Genomic DNA, 13,292 nt, shown 5'->3' on the forward strand with positions numbered 1-13,292 from the left:
TTGGCGAGTTTTTAGGAATGGGAACGGTTTTAATGTAGTTGAAAACCGCTTATGTGTGGAGTACTTTGTGTATGTGGAGTTAAGGTTCCTCGTCGATGTACTTAGTAGGGTCAATCAAGCCAGTCAGGAGACCCGCATAGTTGCTAAATGAAGAAGTCATATATGGTTCTTCTGCAAGATGTTATGACCACTATTTATTAAAGAAACTTTATTTCTATTTTTGCAGTGTTCTTGGTTCTTGAAAATAAAACAGAAAATAAGCATCGACACAGAGGCAAGCTGCGCTTTGCAAACAGTAGCGAGAACACGACAAAAAGCAGCTCCATCAACTGCAAAAAGAAAAAGCATACACACAGAGGCGAAGCGGAGCTTCGCACCACCAGCGATACAATACAATCATGAAAGCATGTCTAAAAAAGCACGAAAAAGGTTTTTAAAAAAATAGAAACAAAATTTTCGTATGAGTCGATGATGGTCACCTAAAGCCCAGTTAAAGCTGGGGGTAGGTCTTCGACATTTTTTGAATTTGCTAAACTGATGCTGGACATGCTTAGTTTCAAAATTTGGACTTGGCCCAAAACTTTAGTTGTTTCTCTGGAGTGACCGCTTTTGCAACAAAAAAAATTGAGCAACTGCTTCTTTTGATTGAACTTTTTCTTAGACTTTGATAGTGTAGTTTTAAGAAAACTCAAAAAGTTTCAAAAACACAGTCAAAGTTCAAAAACTTGATTTTGAAAACCGTAACTTTTTTCAGCAAACAGCAGGTCTTGGTCATTAGTAGAGAAGCTTCCTAAAATCGGGTTGCGCGATTGAACACATTGAACACTTGAATTGAGAATTGGCACGGTAATTTTCGAGTAGTCAAAAACTTCCAAAAAGCGGACTTCCAAAGTTTTCACCAGTTAAAGAACATACTTTATTTCTAAAAAAAACTGGGCGTAGTAAATTATATACGTAAGCTTTCAACAAGCTGTTCTGTCGATTAAACCTATGATATCAGATTTGGCAGGACAGTTATCGAGAAAAGTCCAAAAACCGGTCAACAAATCAAAAATTTGACATTTCCGAGAATCATAGCTTTTGATTTTAAAAAAAGGCGTAGCCGATCATGCAGAAGAGATTCATCCAACATAAAATTTCGATTGAATCAACCCAGGTTTGACAGGGTAGTTCTCGAGAAACGGTCAAAAAAATCAAAGTTTTCCGAGGACCATAAGTTTTTATTTGCGAGTTAGGCTCGCAAGCTCCCCCCCCCCCCCCCCCCCACAGATTTTATTTGCGAGTTAGGCTCGCAAGCTCGCTAGTGTAAAAATGGTGCAATGAAAACAACACAAGTAAGCTTTACTTTCCACTACATATTTTTATTTGAACTAAAAACCAAAACAAACACTCGGCCAATTATAAAACCTCAAAATACCCTCATATAACTAATTAAAATGATGAGACAAAAATTACCGAATATACCATGAAGCACTAACCTATCCAAATTGGCATATCAAGAAGATTTGTGGAAAATTATGAAATCAATCCAATTACATATTCCCAACTTTTACGCAATTTATACAAAGGTTATAATAAACTTATTAGAACCATAGTAGAAAAAAGAAACGCCTGTTCATACAAAAAAGTAAAATGAAAATATTCAACTTCTATAAAAGTATTTTGCGAAATTACCATCTAACTATTTCCGAAATGAAGCTAAGAAATAAAATAAATCGAAAACCAAATCATCTTAATTTTCCTAAAATCAAATTTAAAACAATTCTCGCTTTTATTGAAGTCATAAATCGATTACTGGACACTTAGTTCTATTTTTCGTCTGATTGTTCAGCAGTGCAAAAAATTAAAGAAACTACTCGAGTGTGAAATACACATTTTGAGACTTCCTCTCGAAAAAGTATCGCTTGAACATATAACTTGAGCTTTCACTAGATTTCTATGAAAATGTTTCACTAGAATTTTGAATTCGTATATTCGATTTGACTCTAAAGGAAAGAAGTAACAAATCACGCAACATAAATCATCTATTTATATTTATATTTGAAGAGTAATTAAAATGAAAATACAGCATTATAAGCAACCAAGACATGATAAAATATGAATACTGTTTATTAAGGCGGCTGCTTTGGCAGACCGATCTCATTGATAAAGTCTGATATTCAACCAAAAAAAAACAGCAGAACAAGGAAAAGACAAGGCCGTTTAATGAGGAGAAAGAGTAAAACGACAGTGAATTGAACGTAAAGCATCACACGAGGAATCATCAAGGAATATGATAGGTGCTGATTAAATTTTTCCGATTTCGTGGCCAAACAATTTTCAGATTTGTCACATAATGAAAGGCGATAATTTTTCCATTCCCCTCTATCTTCGTAAGATTTCTTCAATCGCGGCTATCGTATCGTCTAAAAAAATCAAATGTTTTCATACATTCGATCAGGGTTATTGATAATTTTTGTAGTTAAAATAAGGGATCATTTTAACCATTCCCCCCCCCCCCCCCTATTGCAATAGGGGGAGATTCGTTACAGGTACCATGGGGGGATTGATATCAAGATCCAAAATAAGAATTAAAATTGCGATCTATTGAGCGGTGAGCATCCAAATTGAACATAATTAGATCGCAATGAAGAGCCAACGAACAGAAATTGATACCTTTCAGTAGTAATACGATGGCGCTGCTCTCGCGAAGTTTCTGTAAGTGTTACAAGACAAATATTCGTAATCGTACCGTAGCATTTCACAAACGCATGAAAGTAAAAATTGCCAAATCTTTTGTGACAAATTGCTGCTTTCTTTATATTCACAGCTCCAGAACAATTAGAAAATCAAAATAATTACTGGTTTTTGTGATTATTACAAAACACACACTTGCCTGTGATTAGAACGACTTCTTGATCTATATCTTTCGCGATAGCTGCTCGGCGGAGAGCGCCGTCCCCTAAAAACATAAATTGTCTTCTCATATATTTACGCAACATAAAAAAGTTTGGATCAGGTCACGCTACACCTCTACAAAGAACAAATAGTGCAACCATGAACTCACATGCAAGCTAAAAATATTTTCGTGCACACTTTAATCGACTTACGAGATTTAGTAAGAACTATGGAGCAGACAATTTTCGGCTTCATCAATCCTACCCAATAACAACCCCAAAAATCGGTGCTCCATCTACCAGATAACGTTTGAGACAGACCAACAATAAAGTTCAACCCAAATGCAATTGAAACAATTTGGACGGTAATGACTTCTGAATTATTGATGGTACCATTTCGATGAACATTTTAACACGGTAAACGGCAACATGGTAAGCGCTCGGACGAATCCAGATTCAATTAAAGCGAAACGAAGGGCATTTCCAAAATTTTGCTAAGTGCTGTAATCCCAATAAACTTCCATTCCTACATATCATGAAGATTTGACGTAATAGCTCTGACGTAAATTTCAACAGCGCACCGCCAAATCAGATCCGACTGCCCCATAATTAAACTCAACCAAATTTTCAATAGGATCAGGTCGCGCCACCTGAAAACGTACATTAATGAAAGAACGTGTTCATGGCAAATCAGGAAGAGCGGGAAATGTACACAGAGAATATTTATGTTTCCCATATCGGGGAAATTTGATATCACTTTGCTTGAAAATCAATTCTTGTACACATTCGACGAATGATCAGTCTTTTTGATTCATTTGAGCCTTACTAATTTAAACTAATCTCTTATATTTTACAGAGTTGACTTTTACAATTGAGTAGGCATTCGCAATTGAATAAGATTCTAACGGATGGCAGTCACGTGAGAAGTGTCCCATTTTGCCACAAGCATAGCACCTCGGAGGCCCAGTCATATTCCTCCGTGTTCCTTTTGTCCTCGGCTTTGCAATTGACACTCGGATTCTTACTCCATCCAGAAACCTAAAAATTCTCGTCGTTGTTTTAACTTATACACGCCATTGAGATCTGTCAAAATCATTAGAAAAAAAAGCATCTACTTGACTTGATTTGACTTTAAACTGAATTGATCATTCAACCCATATTTTTTAAGCGAACTATTTCAACGTGAAAATTGATCTCGGTCAGAAACGGAAAAAATTTATGTAGCCAGACGAGATCTTCAGAAAAATCTCTTTTGAATTCAATGCCAAAGTTACAGAGCATAAAATTACTGACTAGCTGAAAATGAAATCTGCATTGAAAAATCTAGTAATTGCTTACAATAAAGTTTTACAAAAGTGATGAACTTAAATCCCTGCCCATGCACAGCAAAAACGCTGCTGATATCCGAGTCAACTCGAGTTATACCTTGGCACTATCAACGCAAAAAACGACGAAGTAATAGATTTAGTAAAATTTAAACTCAAAATGACCCTTTAAGAAATTCAAAAATTCGTCTAAAGAAGAGAGAGCCAGATCAGTCGAAGAAGAGTCAGCTAGATCTTGATGTTGTTCTCGAGGAAAGCCGTCAAAAGCTAGCCGAACCAACAATCGAAGCAGCTGAATATCTGGAGGACGCTTCTGAAGTTAGTGGGCTTCATCGCAGCAGGTTCAAATTGGCGATGGTAGTTCAAGACAACTGAACGGAAGAAGCCTAGGAGTTGGGTGAAACTCGGTTGCCACCTCAAGAAAGGGCTTAGCTCATGATGAGGGTTCAAGATTTCACTTAGGTGCCTTCTTCAGAGTACATGATCTTTTCAATTATCGAACCGCCGTTCCCAGGAAACCTGATAAGGGCGCAAAATGTTCGTCCGAAGGTGAACCTGTTTGAAACCTAATGCGTCCCATCTTATGGTGTAAACGCTCAACTTCCCGCAAACCTCAGTGTTTGTTTAACCAGTGCTAAATGTTCCGCTTCAGCACGCACAGTAGTCCCAATCAGACTAATCTCTCCACAAGCCGTAAGCCGATTAATCAGCAGTCGCCGTTCCCTGTCAGCTCGGTTTTTGAAAATTTGAAATTTGCTTTTCTGCCAATTTTAGGCCTCAACGTTGCTCTGAACTATCCCTCAACAGTCGCATTTCCTCCCTCCACTCAAAATGGCATGTAACCATTGATATTTGAACCGTTCTCCATTGCAGGAAAAACAATTTACACTCCTCAATTGACGGTAATCCTTAACAAAGGCCTGAATGATTTGGACAATTCAAAAGCGCAGTTGAATCAAAGTCCAAGACTGATGTCAAATTGACATGTCTCAACACTCGTCTCAGGCAAAACGAAGAGAGCAACTGCCGAAATTGCATACAGAGGAACATTGCTCAAAGACGCTTTGAAAAACCCGGAGTTGAAAATCAGACAACCACAAACAATTGTGGGTGCTAGTCTAGAAAAGCTTCTAAATTTTCCGCTCAAACAAAACAAAAGCATCATCAATTTTGTTTCATGTATATCCAGTCTTGAAGCCGTTTTCAAATCGATAGCTTATGATAGCCGGCTTCAATTTCGAAATTGCATTTACACATTAAAGAATACTCTATCGACTCTGTAGAGAGATGCTGGAAACAGACAACAGTTTTTGACTCAAATGACTGAACAAGGAAAAGTTTTCAACTGAAAAGTTTTATTGAAAACGCCTCCAAACAAGGACAGTAAAAAGACCGGCCCGATGAATCCTAACAAACCTCAAACATCGTCATCCAAAAATGCCGTTTCGCTGTCCAACATAAGTCGAGGGTTTTCTTCGTGCTTCAATTGTAAATAGGTTCAAGCAGACTTAACTACTTCTCTCGCTATGTTCGATTCTTGTACCCACCAATGGGTTTCGGCAAGCTTCGCAAATCGTTTAAACTCAACGGGTCAAAAAATAGATATTCCATCTAACGGCTTCAATTCGACAAAATCAGTCACCACGCATCAGGTTAACTTAACGTGTTGCTATAGTCGATCACTATCAATACAGTTTAAGCGATTGTCGAAGAAAGCTTGAGCGTCGGTTCCAAACAACCATAAATCCCATTCTACAAGATAAAATTCTACACCTGCAGTCAATTAATAGTTTTTCGTATGCACATTGGCTGCGTCCTCTGTGGACCGCTTCCTTTGGCACTTTTTGATCGAGCAACCACCTTCAAATACCATGTTGAAGATGTGGCACTTGCCGACCAAGCGAAGAATTGTTACGAGGTAGAGAAGTACGGGTGGTTTTACAAAGCTTAACCCCGTTCCATAGCTGATAAACGTGGTCAAAAAATTTTTGAAATCTACCACAATTGGTGAAGGAGGAAGCCGTTACTCTGTAGATAAACTCTGGACTGATGACCAGATTGCTCACCCATATTAATTTTACGCTTCGTTGGTTGAACTTTGATATCTTGAAAAACGGCAAGAGAAAGATTTGAAACAAAAAAATCCACATGTTTCAGATAACCGTGGCAATTTAGAGCAGGGATACCTCAGATCCCGCTTAACCCTCACGGCTCGAAAAACTGTTCGGACTGAAAATGATACACCCCACACCAACCGGTTCTACAACCGATTAAACCCGGCTGGGTTTGGCACGTTCTGGAAGTTGCACCCAAGCTTCAAGACAAATCACTAATTAAATCCTTTCTTGGCTGTCCCAATCTGCTAGTTAAATTAGTTTACTTCCAAGGGCACAAAAACGACGCAGTATCCTCTAACATAGATGATTTGTTTATGCAGGTCTGTTTGCAGGAAAATGAGCAAAGTTAATTGCGTTTCTTGAGGCGTGAGGACCCAAAATTAGATGTGAGTGTATTTCAAAATACTAGCGATCTTCTCGGAGCAAAAGATTCGCCGAGTTGTGCTAACTAAGCTCTTCGCCGAATAGGCGTCGATAAACATGAACGTTATCGCGAAGCCGCCAATGCCGTGATGAAAAATTTTTACATAGACGATTACGTCGGCTGCCTCAAATATTCAGAAAAGGCAATACATTTAGGTCGCAGTTTGATTGAGCTACTTGAGTGAGTAGAGGGTTCAATCTAACCAAACTTGCTAGTAATATTCCCAAAAAAATCGTTTAAAAAGTCCAACCAAAACGAATGCTAGCAACACTAAAGAATCCTTGCAACACTGAGCACTCCTGAAATCAATTCGTATGTTCTTGGTCTATGTTTTTGGTCTCAAATAAGACCACGTCAGCAATACGTTAGTTGTGGGCAGAGGAGTTCATCAAAGACTGTTACACAGCGATTGTTTCTTAGTTTCGCGTCGACCGAGCAGGTCTTCTGTCTCCGTATAGCTTATGCGCACGTTTTGTACATCAAGACTTCTGGAGATTGAGGTGAGCAATGCGACGATCCACTACCAAAAGAGTTGTACCGCAAGTTCACTGAATGCCACTCAGAAATTTTCCAATTGTTGAGAAGTCCAATATCACTCCTTTCTACTCTGCTTTTTAATTGGTTGAAGTTGAACTGCACATGTCCGGTGATAGCGCCTTCGAGATTTTCTGTTCCGTTATATTACTTCGATCTAAAAAACTTCACTATCAAATGTCAACTTGCTTTCGTCTTCGGAAGCGAGAGTATCTCCAATGGAGATACTTTCGATTTTCAAATTGGATCTTTCAGCTACGCTTTTGGCTTTTCGATTGAAGGATGACATTGGGAAAGCTATGGAACTGAGCAGTTCGAAAGTTCAAAAGGACTAACCGCACTACGGTTCTATAGTGGCTGAGCTCGGCAATCAAACAGCTTGTTTTCGCTGCTTAATGGGCAGCTGAAAATCTTTTGTCGGCGTCAGTTGACCAATGACTATTGACTTGAGTAGCGACAATAGGTGAGTCACGGAGAAAAATCGCCAAAAACTTCCGGTCTAGGAACTGAATGAGGGTTTAGAGGTCTCTGAATGAGAGTTTAGAGCACTGCAACTTCGACTTATTTTGTTTCCAAGATTAAATGCCAAGTTACATATGCTAAGACTCTCATCAAATTACTCTCTAGAAAAGACACTTGAGAACTACAGATAAGGCCATAAATGATCCAGCAGAAATTTTCATTAAAGAGGAAATACTAAAGCAAATCCAATTCTGTTTACGTTTTTCTTTTCCGGTTTTGAGGACAGAATGGTTACAACAACTTGTAGTTTCAGATTCAAAAAATTTAAAATTTCATCTAGAAACACAGCCGAGAAACAAATACTAGCTTTCTATAAGTTTTTAGTAGGTACCAAACGGTCAATAAGGCGACCCAATGTGGCTAGACGCCCATTGAGCCAAAACAAAAAAAACCAATCCAAAATGCTATCCTGTAACATAAATCCAGCGATTAATGTTTACAATTCTGGTATTGTACACCACAACCATCCTGAATTCTATTTGAAAACTTTAATTGAACGACAGAACTAAAGATGAAAAAGCCATAAAGACCTAAGCTGAAACTAACTAAAATGAAAAAAAAAATTTGCAAGAATCCGAGTTGGTAAACGGACATAATTACAGGACGAGTGATTATCATCAACTGTAGTAAGCAGTGTTTTAAAAAGTCTACGATATGAAAAAAAAACGACAAACTGAGCAGACAAAGCAAAGTTCCACTATTCAGTTTTGATTTCAAACACTTGAAACTGAGCCAACAGACAATTAAAAAAGAATCATTGAACGCAAGTCCACAGAAAAAAAACTGACTTAATTTATGAAAAAACCTCATCTTTCGAAACTCAAAGAGACAAAAAGGAAGGCCTACAAATTCATTGAAATTCTATAACAATTTATCATTGGAAATTTTTTGATAAACTAATTGTTAGAGAACTGGCTCTAAAAATAAGTTTTTATTTACTGATAAAAACTGAAAACCAAATTCCAATTTCCAAATTTTTCGTGACCGTTAACTTTTGCTGCTCAGCATGACAAAGAACAGATGACAAACCACCAAAAACGTAAAATTGAGCCTGCATGAAACACGATAATTAACACGGCAATATAATAGTCTAAAGTGTTACCTCTAGAACAATTGAGAAGCAGCCTGGAAGCAGTTAATGTTCAGCAATAAAGCAAGATCAACTATTTACAGATTTCCTGGAAAAAAATGCTTGAGGCAAAATCTAGTTCCAGATTTTAGAACACTTACTCTCTTTGTGAAACAAGAGGAGCCTTCCGCTATGCAAGCAGCACAGACTGTTCCCATGGGAAGAAAACAACTTCAAGATTAATACAGTATCAGCACAAGTTATCTTCAACATAACCATCTAGCATTTGGAAAAAATTAACGAACACAAAAATGCCGAAAAAATTGAATTGCTTTGAAGAAAGTTGAAGATGTGGCACTTTCCGACCAAGTGAAGAAGTGATGCAAGGTAGAATAATACGGTTCGTTATACATAGCTGATCCCCGTTCCACAGCCGATTAACATGCTCAGAAAATTTTGAATTCTACCACGATTGGTGAAGTAGGAAGCCGTTACTCTGTAGGTATACTCTGGACTGATCAGATTGCTCACCCATAGACTTTACGCTTCGTTAGTTCAATTTTGATATCTTGAAAAACGTCAAGAGAAATATTTGAAACTGAAAAACCCATACGCTTCAGATAACTTTGGCAATTTAAAGAAGGGATACCATACCTTATCCTGGTTAACCCTAACGACTCAAAAAAACTGTTCGGACCGTGAATGGTACAACCCACACCAACCGGTTCTGCAACCGAATAAACACGGCAGGGTTCGGCACGTTTTGAACGTTGCATCCAAGACAAATCACTAATTAACTCCTTGTCGGCCATGATCTGCTACTTGTTTTAGTTTACTTCCGAGGGCACAAATACATAGTATCCACCAACATCGATGATTTGTTTTTCCAGAATTGTCTACTATAATGAGATCAACGTTAATTACGTTTCTTCAGGCGGGAGGACCCCCATCAGATGTGAGTGTATTTCAATCACTTTTTAACTATTCCAAATTGACTAACTAGGCTCTCCGCCGAACAGCCGTCGATAGCCAAGAACGCTATCTCAAATCCACCAATGCCGTAATGAAAAAAAAATTCATTTGGAAGATTACTTTAGCTTCGTTAAAAATCCTGAAAAAGCAATAAATTGCGTCGCGAGCTTCATGATCGAGTATGAGGGTTAAACATAACCAAATTTTTTAAAGTAAAATCCAAGTTTGTCGTTAGAATAAGTCTCACTAAAATCAGCGCTAGCAACTTTTAAGAACTTTTGCCGCTTTGAGCACTCCTGAAATCACTTCGTATGTGCTTGTTCCCAAATGAGACCACGTCAGCGATAGGTTAGTTGTGGGCAGAGGAGTTCATCGCGAATCGTTTCTTAGTTTCGCGTCAACCTAGCAGGTCTGCTGTCTGCGTATAGCTCACGCGCACGTTTGCTACTTCAAGCAATGCGACGGACCACTACCAAACGAAATGTACCGGCAATTCATTGAATGCCACTCAGGTTTTTCCAATTTTGGTCAGCCCACAATCCCTCAGTACTACTTTGCCTTTCAATTGGATGAAGTTGAACTACACATGTTGGTCGATACCTCATTGGAAATTTTCTTTTCCCATGAAGATGCTTTCGATTATCAGACTGGAACTTCAAGCTGCGCTTTCGGCTACTCGACTGAAGAATATCACCGGGAAAGCTCTGAGATGAGAATCAGAAAAATCAAGCTCTGAGCTGAAGGCATCCACGCTGAATTTGCATGTAAAAAATCGCAAAGCACAAATCCACATTATGTATAAATTATGCATTTCAAAAAATTGCGAGATATATTGAAAAAGAACAATTCTTAAATCGAGTTTTCATCATTGTTTTGTTATTTGAAATAAATCACTTTTTTCGGTTCATTTGAACAATGAGAAATGGATCAACTGTGTCAACTTATTACTATTCGAATGTCAAAGCACATAAAGCACATGCTATGAAAAAGCTGTAAAAATCCCCAAAAGTGGCACCAATATTTGCGATTTACGTGGGACAAAAAAGGTTCGTACTAATACACTCGCTTCGCAAGTGTAAACAGATGATATTAACTTAACTTGAAAACAAATCAGAAGACAAACCGCAAAAAAGAAATAAATTTGAGCCTGAAGGAAACACGAAAAAAACATCATGACCTAAATAAGAGACTGAAATACATCCATCAACTCTGAAGCAAACAATCCTGATATGCAGAGACAACAGCGTTACCCCTTGAACAAGCGAGGAGCCTGGAAGTTGTATCGTTCAATAATAATGCAAGTTCAATTATAACCAGATTTCTGGAAAAAAAAATTGTGTACGGGAAAGTATAGTTCCCCATTTTAGGAAATTTGCTCTCTTTGTGTAACAAGAAGCACAGATTGTTCCGACCACAAATGGGGAAAAATGTCGTATAAGCACAAGTTATCTTCAACACAACCACCTGGCATTTGGAAAAAGTTTCATTGAAGTCAAGGATGTGGAACAAATTGACTGGCGTTTTAAAAAAAATCCAATTTCGAGTTTTGAAGAGTTTTTCATATAATCTTTAAGCACTTTGAACTTCAAGAATCATTTATGATCGACAGCTTTTTGAGGAAATTAGCTCAATTTGAGAAGACTGCATAAATAGATAACTTTTTTATACCAGTGGAAAATCAAAAATTAATAAACACTTTTGGAGTAAAGTCAACCAAAAAATTGAGCAGCGTAGTCTGCTATCGTTTTAGCAAAAGAACTTGAATTGGTCTTAGAAAATCAGAAGCCAAATCGTGAAAAACCAAAATTGCCAAAAAAAACAAGATGCAAATAAGTGTTTTAACTCTATGGAACCCTAATTCAGTCTGAAAAGATTTTCATATGATACCCTTATAGCGTTGTTTGAGGTACGTGAAATTAAGAGGGTAACCAAAATTTGGCCGTAGTAGCTTCCCACTTTGAGAGCGGTCGCAGAACAACAAAGCCAGCCGAATAGTAATAACATTCGATTGAGATACTTACGTCCCGTCAACTTCTTTCACCGCCTCAATGGCTTGATCTTTATATTTGTACACGATGAAGCCAAACGAAGGACTGGTTCGAGCAATCCAAGGCCTCTCAATCAAGTCTCCGTAAGATGCGAAAACTTTTTCAATTTTTCGCTCATCTGGATCATCTGGTAATTCCGATATATGCAGCCTAGACAGGTAATTTGTGATTCACTTAGAAGTCATTCAACGCAGCTGTCCTACAAAATAGTCATGAGATTTACCTGTAGCCGCCAGAAGCACTGTCATATTGGATATTATGTTCATCGGGAGATCGCCTTGTCTCTACGTTCTGTTTTCTTGAGACAAAATCTGGAGACCACGAAGGACTTCTGCCCCGCTTCAAGTTGTTAACAGGTGTTCTACTTCTAAGGAAAGCAAAAAAAAATCGAGCGAAATTTTAGAGTTTGTAATATTACCGATGATAACCGAAAATATTTCCAATTACCTGGAAAGACTTCGAGACCTGGAACGGCTGTAGGGCATAGCTAACCTGAAAAAAAGCTACTCACCGCACAAAGATAGTCATTCACCACCATAAATTAACTCCTTAACTAGCTTCTTCTTGCTGATGTGTATCAATTTAAAAAAAAAACTAAATTACAAAAGGGGCCCTTCCGTTTAGTTACGGTAAGTGCACAAGTTGGATAGGGCCATACCAGCGATATAAAATGCATATATATCAGCAATGAATGTCATAAATCAGCATTAAATGCATCGTCGTAATGTTAATTTATCTTAGCCGTCCTTCCTCTACAATAGCGCTTATGGAGTTGTCGATAAATTGAACTTTGCGTAGCGATCTGCACCCCCCTAAACAATCACCCCCTTGATGTGTATCAATTGTGAAGAAATTATCATTCTTAAGATTTTAAAAATAAAAGGAAACAAGCGTCTTACTCACCTCCGGTGCTTCAAAATTTTTCAATAACTCGTGAAAAACCGCATATATTGGAAACAAGATCTCAAGGACCATATTCTGTCTGTACTCTGACTGCACTCAATTACAGGGTTGGTAGAGTGCCAGTCGGTCATATCTGGAAGTTTGACCTTGAGGGACATGAAAATACGTGATTTTGGAGTGAAGTTTGAATTTTCAAAAATTCGAATGGAGCCTGTCATGCTCAGTTTTCTCGCGACAACTGAAAACATAAAATGAAAAATCGGAACGACCGAATTAACAATTGCGGGAAAGTGGTCAAATATATACAGTGGGAAATCGCTATTCGCATTTTCCATCATAGAAAACGAGAGTAGAGCTGTCCTATCTGGTATAGGAGACCAAACGAACAAGAGAGAACTAAAATTAACTGGACCAGTGTGAACCTTCAACGGAAAGGTGGACAAGTGAAGTATCCCAATGGTCCAGAGTCAAAACTATATTCTTGAGTTAAAACTTACTTCCC

At 38.0% G+C, this 13,292-nt stretch overlaps 1 protein-coding gene across 3 annotated transcripts in view; it reads right to left on the reverse strand.

The window, feature by feature from the left end:
• Positions 1-1,956: 1,956 nt before the first annotated feature.
• Positions 1,957-13,292, reverse strand: part of LOC134843971 (serine/arginine-rich splicing factor 7-like) — a 265,310-nt gene continuing 253,974 nt past the window's right edge. Inside the window, exons 2-8 of one of the 3 annotated variants that reach the window (XR_010162658.1) lie at positions 12,335-12,381; positions 12,111-12,254; positions 11,861-12,037; positions 3,783-3,914; positions 3,090-3,526; positions 2,876-2,941; positions 1,957-2,405 (exon numbers count right to left, since the gene is read on the reverse strand). Coding sequence is in view for 2 of the 3 variants with exons in the window: in XM_063860364.1 (XP_063716434.1) it covers positions 3,403-3,526; positions 3,783-3,914; positions 11,861-12,037; positions 12,111-12,254; positions 12,335-12,372 (615 nt within the window). In the remaining variant the exon portion in view is untranslated. The other 2 variants (XM_063860365.1, XM_063860364.1) reach the window with 2 other exon arrangements.

The sequence above is a fragment of the Symsagittifera roscoffensis genome, chromosome 4 (genome assembly GCF_963678635.1).
Source record: "Symsagittifera roscoffensis chromosome 4, txSymRosc1.1, whole genome shotgun sequence".
Taxonomy (NCBI): domain Eukaryota; kingdom Metazoa; phylum Xenacoelomorpha; order Acoela; family Convolutidae; genus Symsagittifera; species Symsagittifera roscoffensis.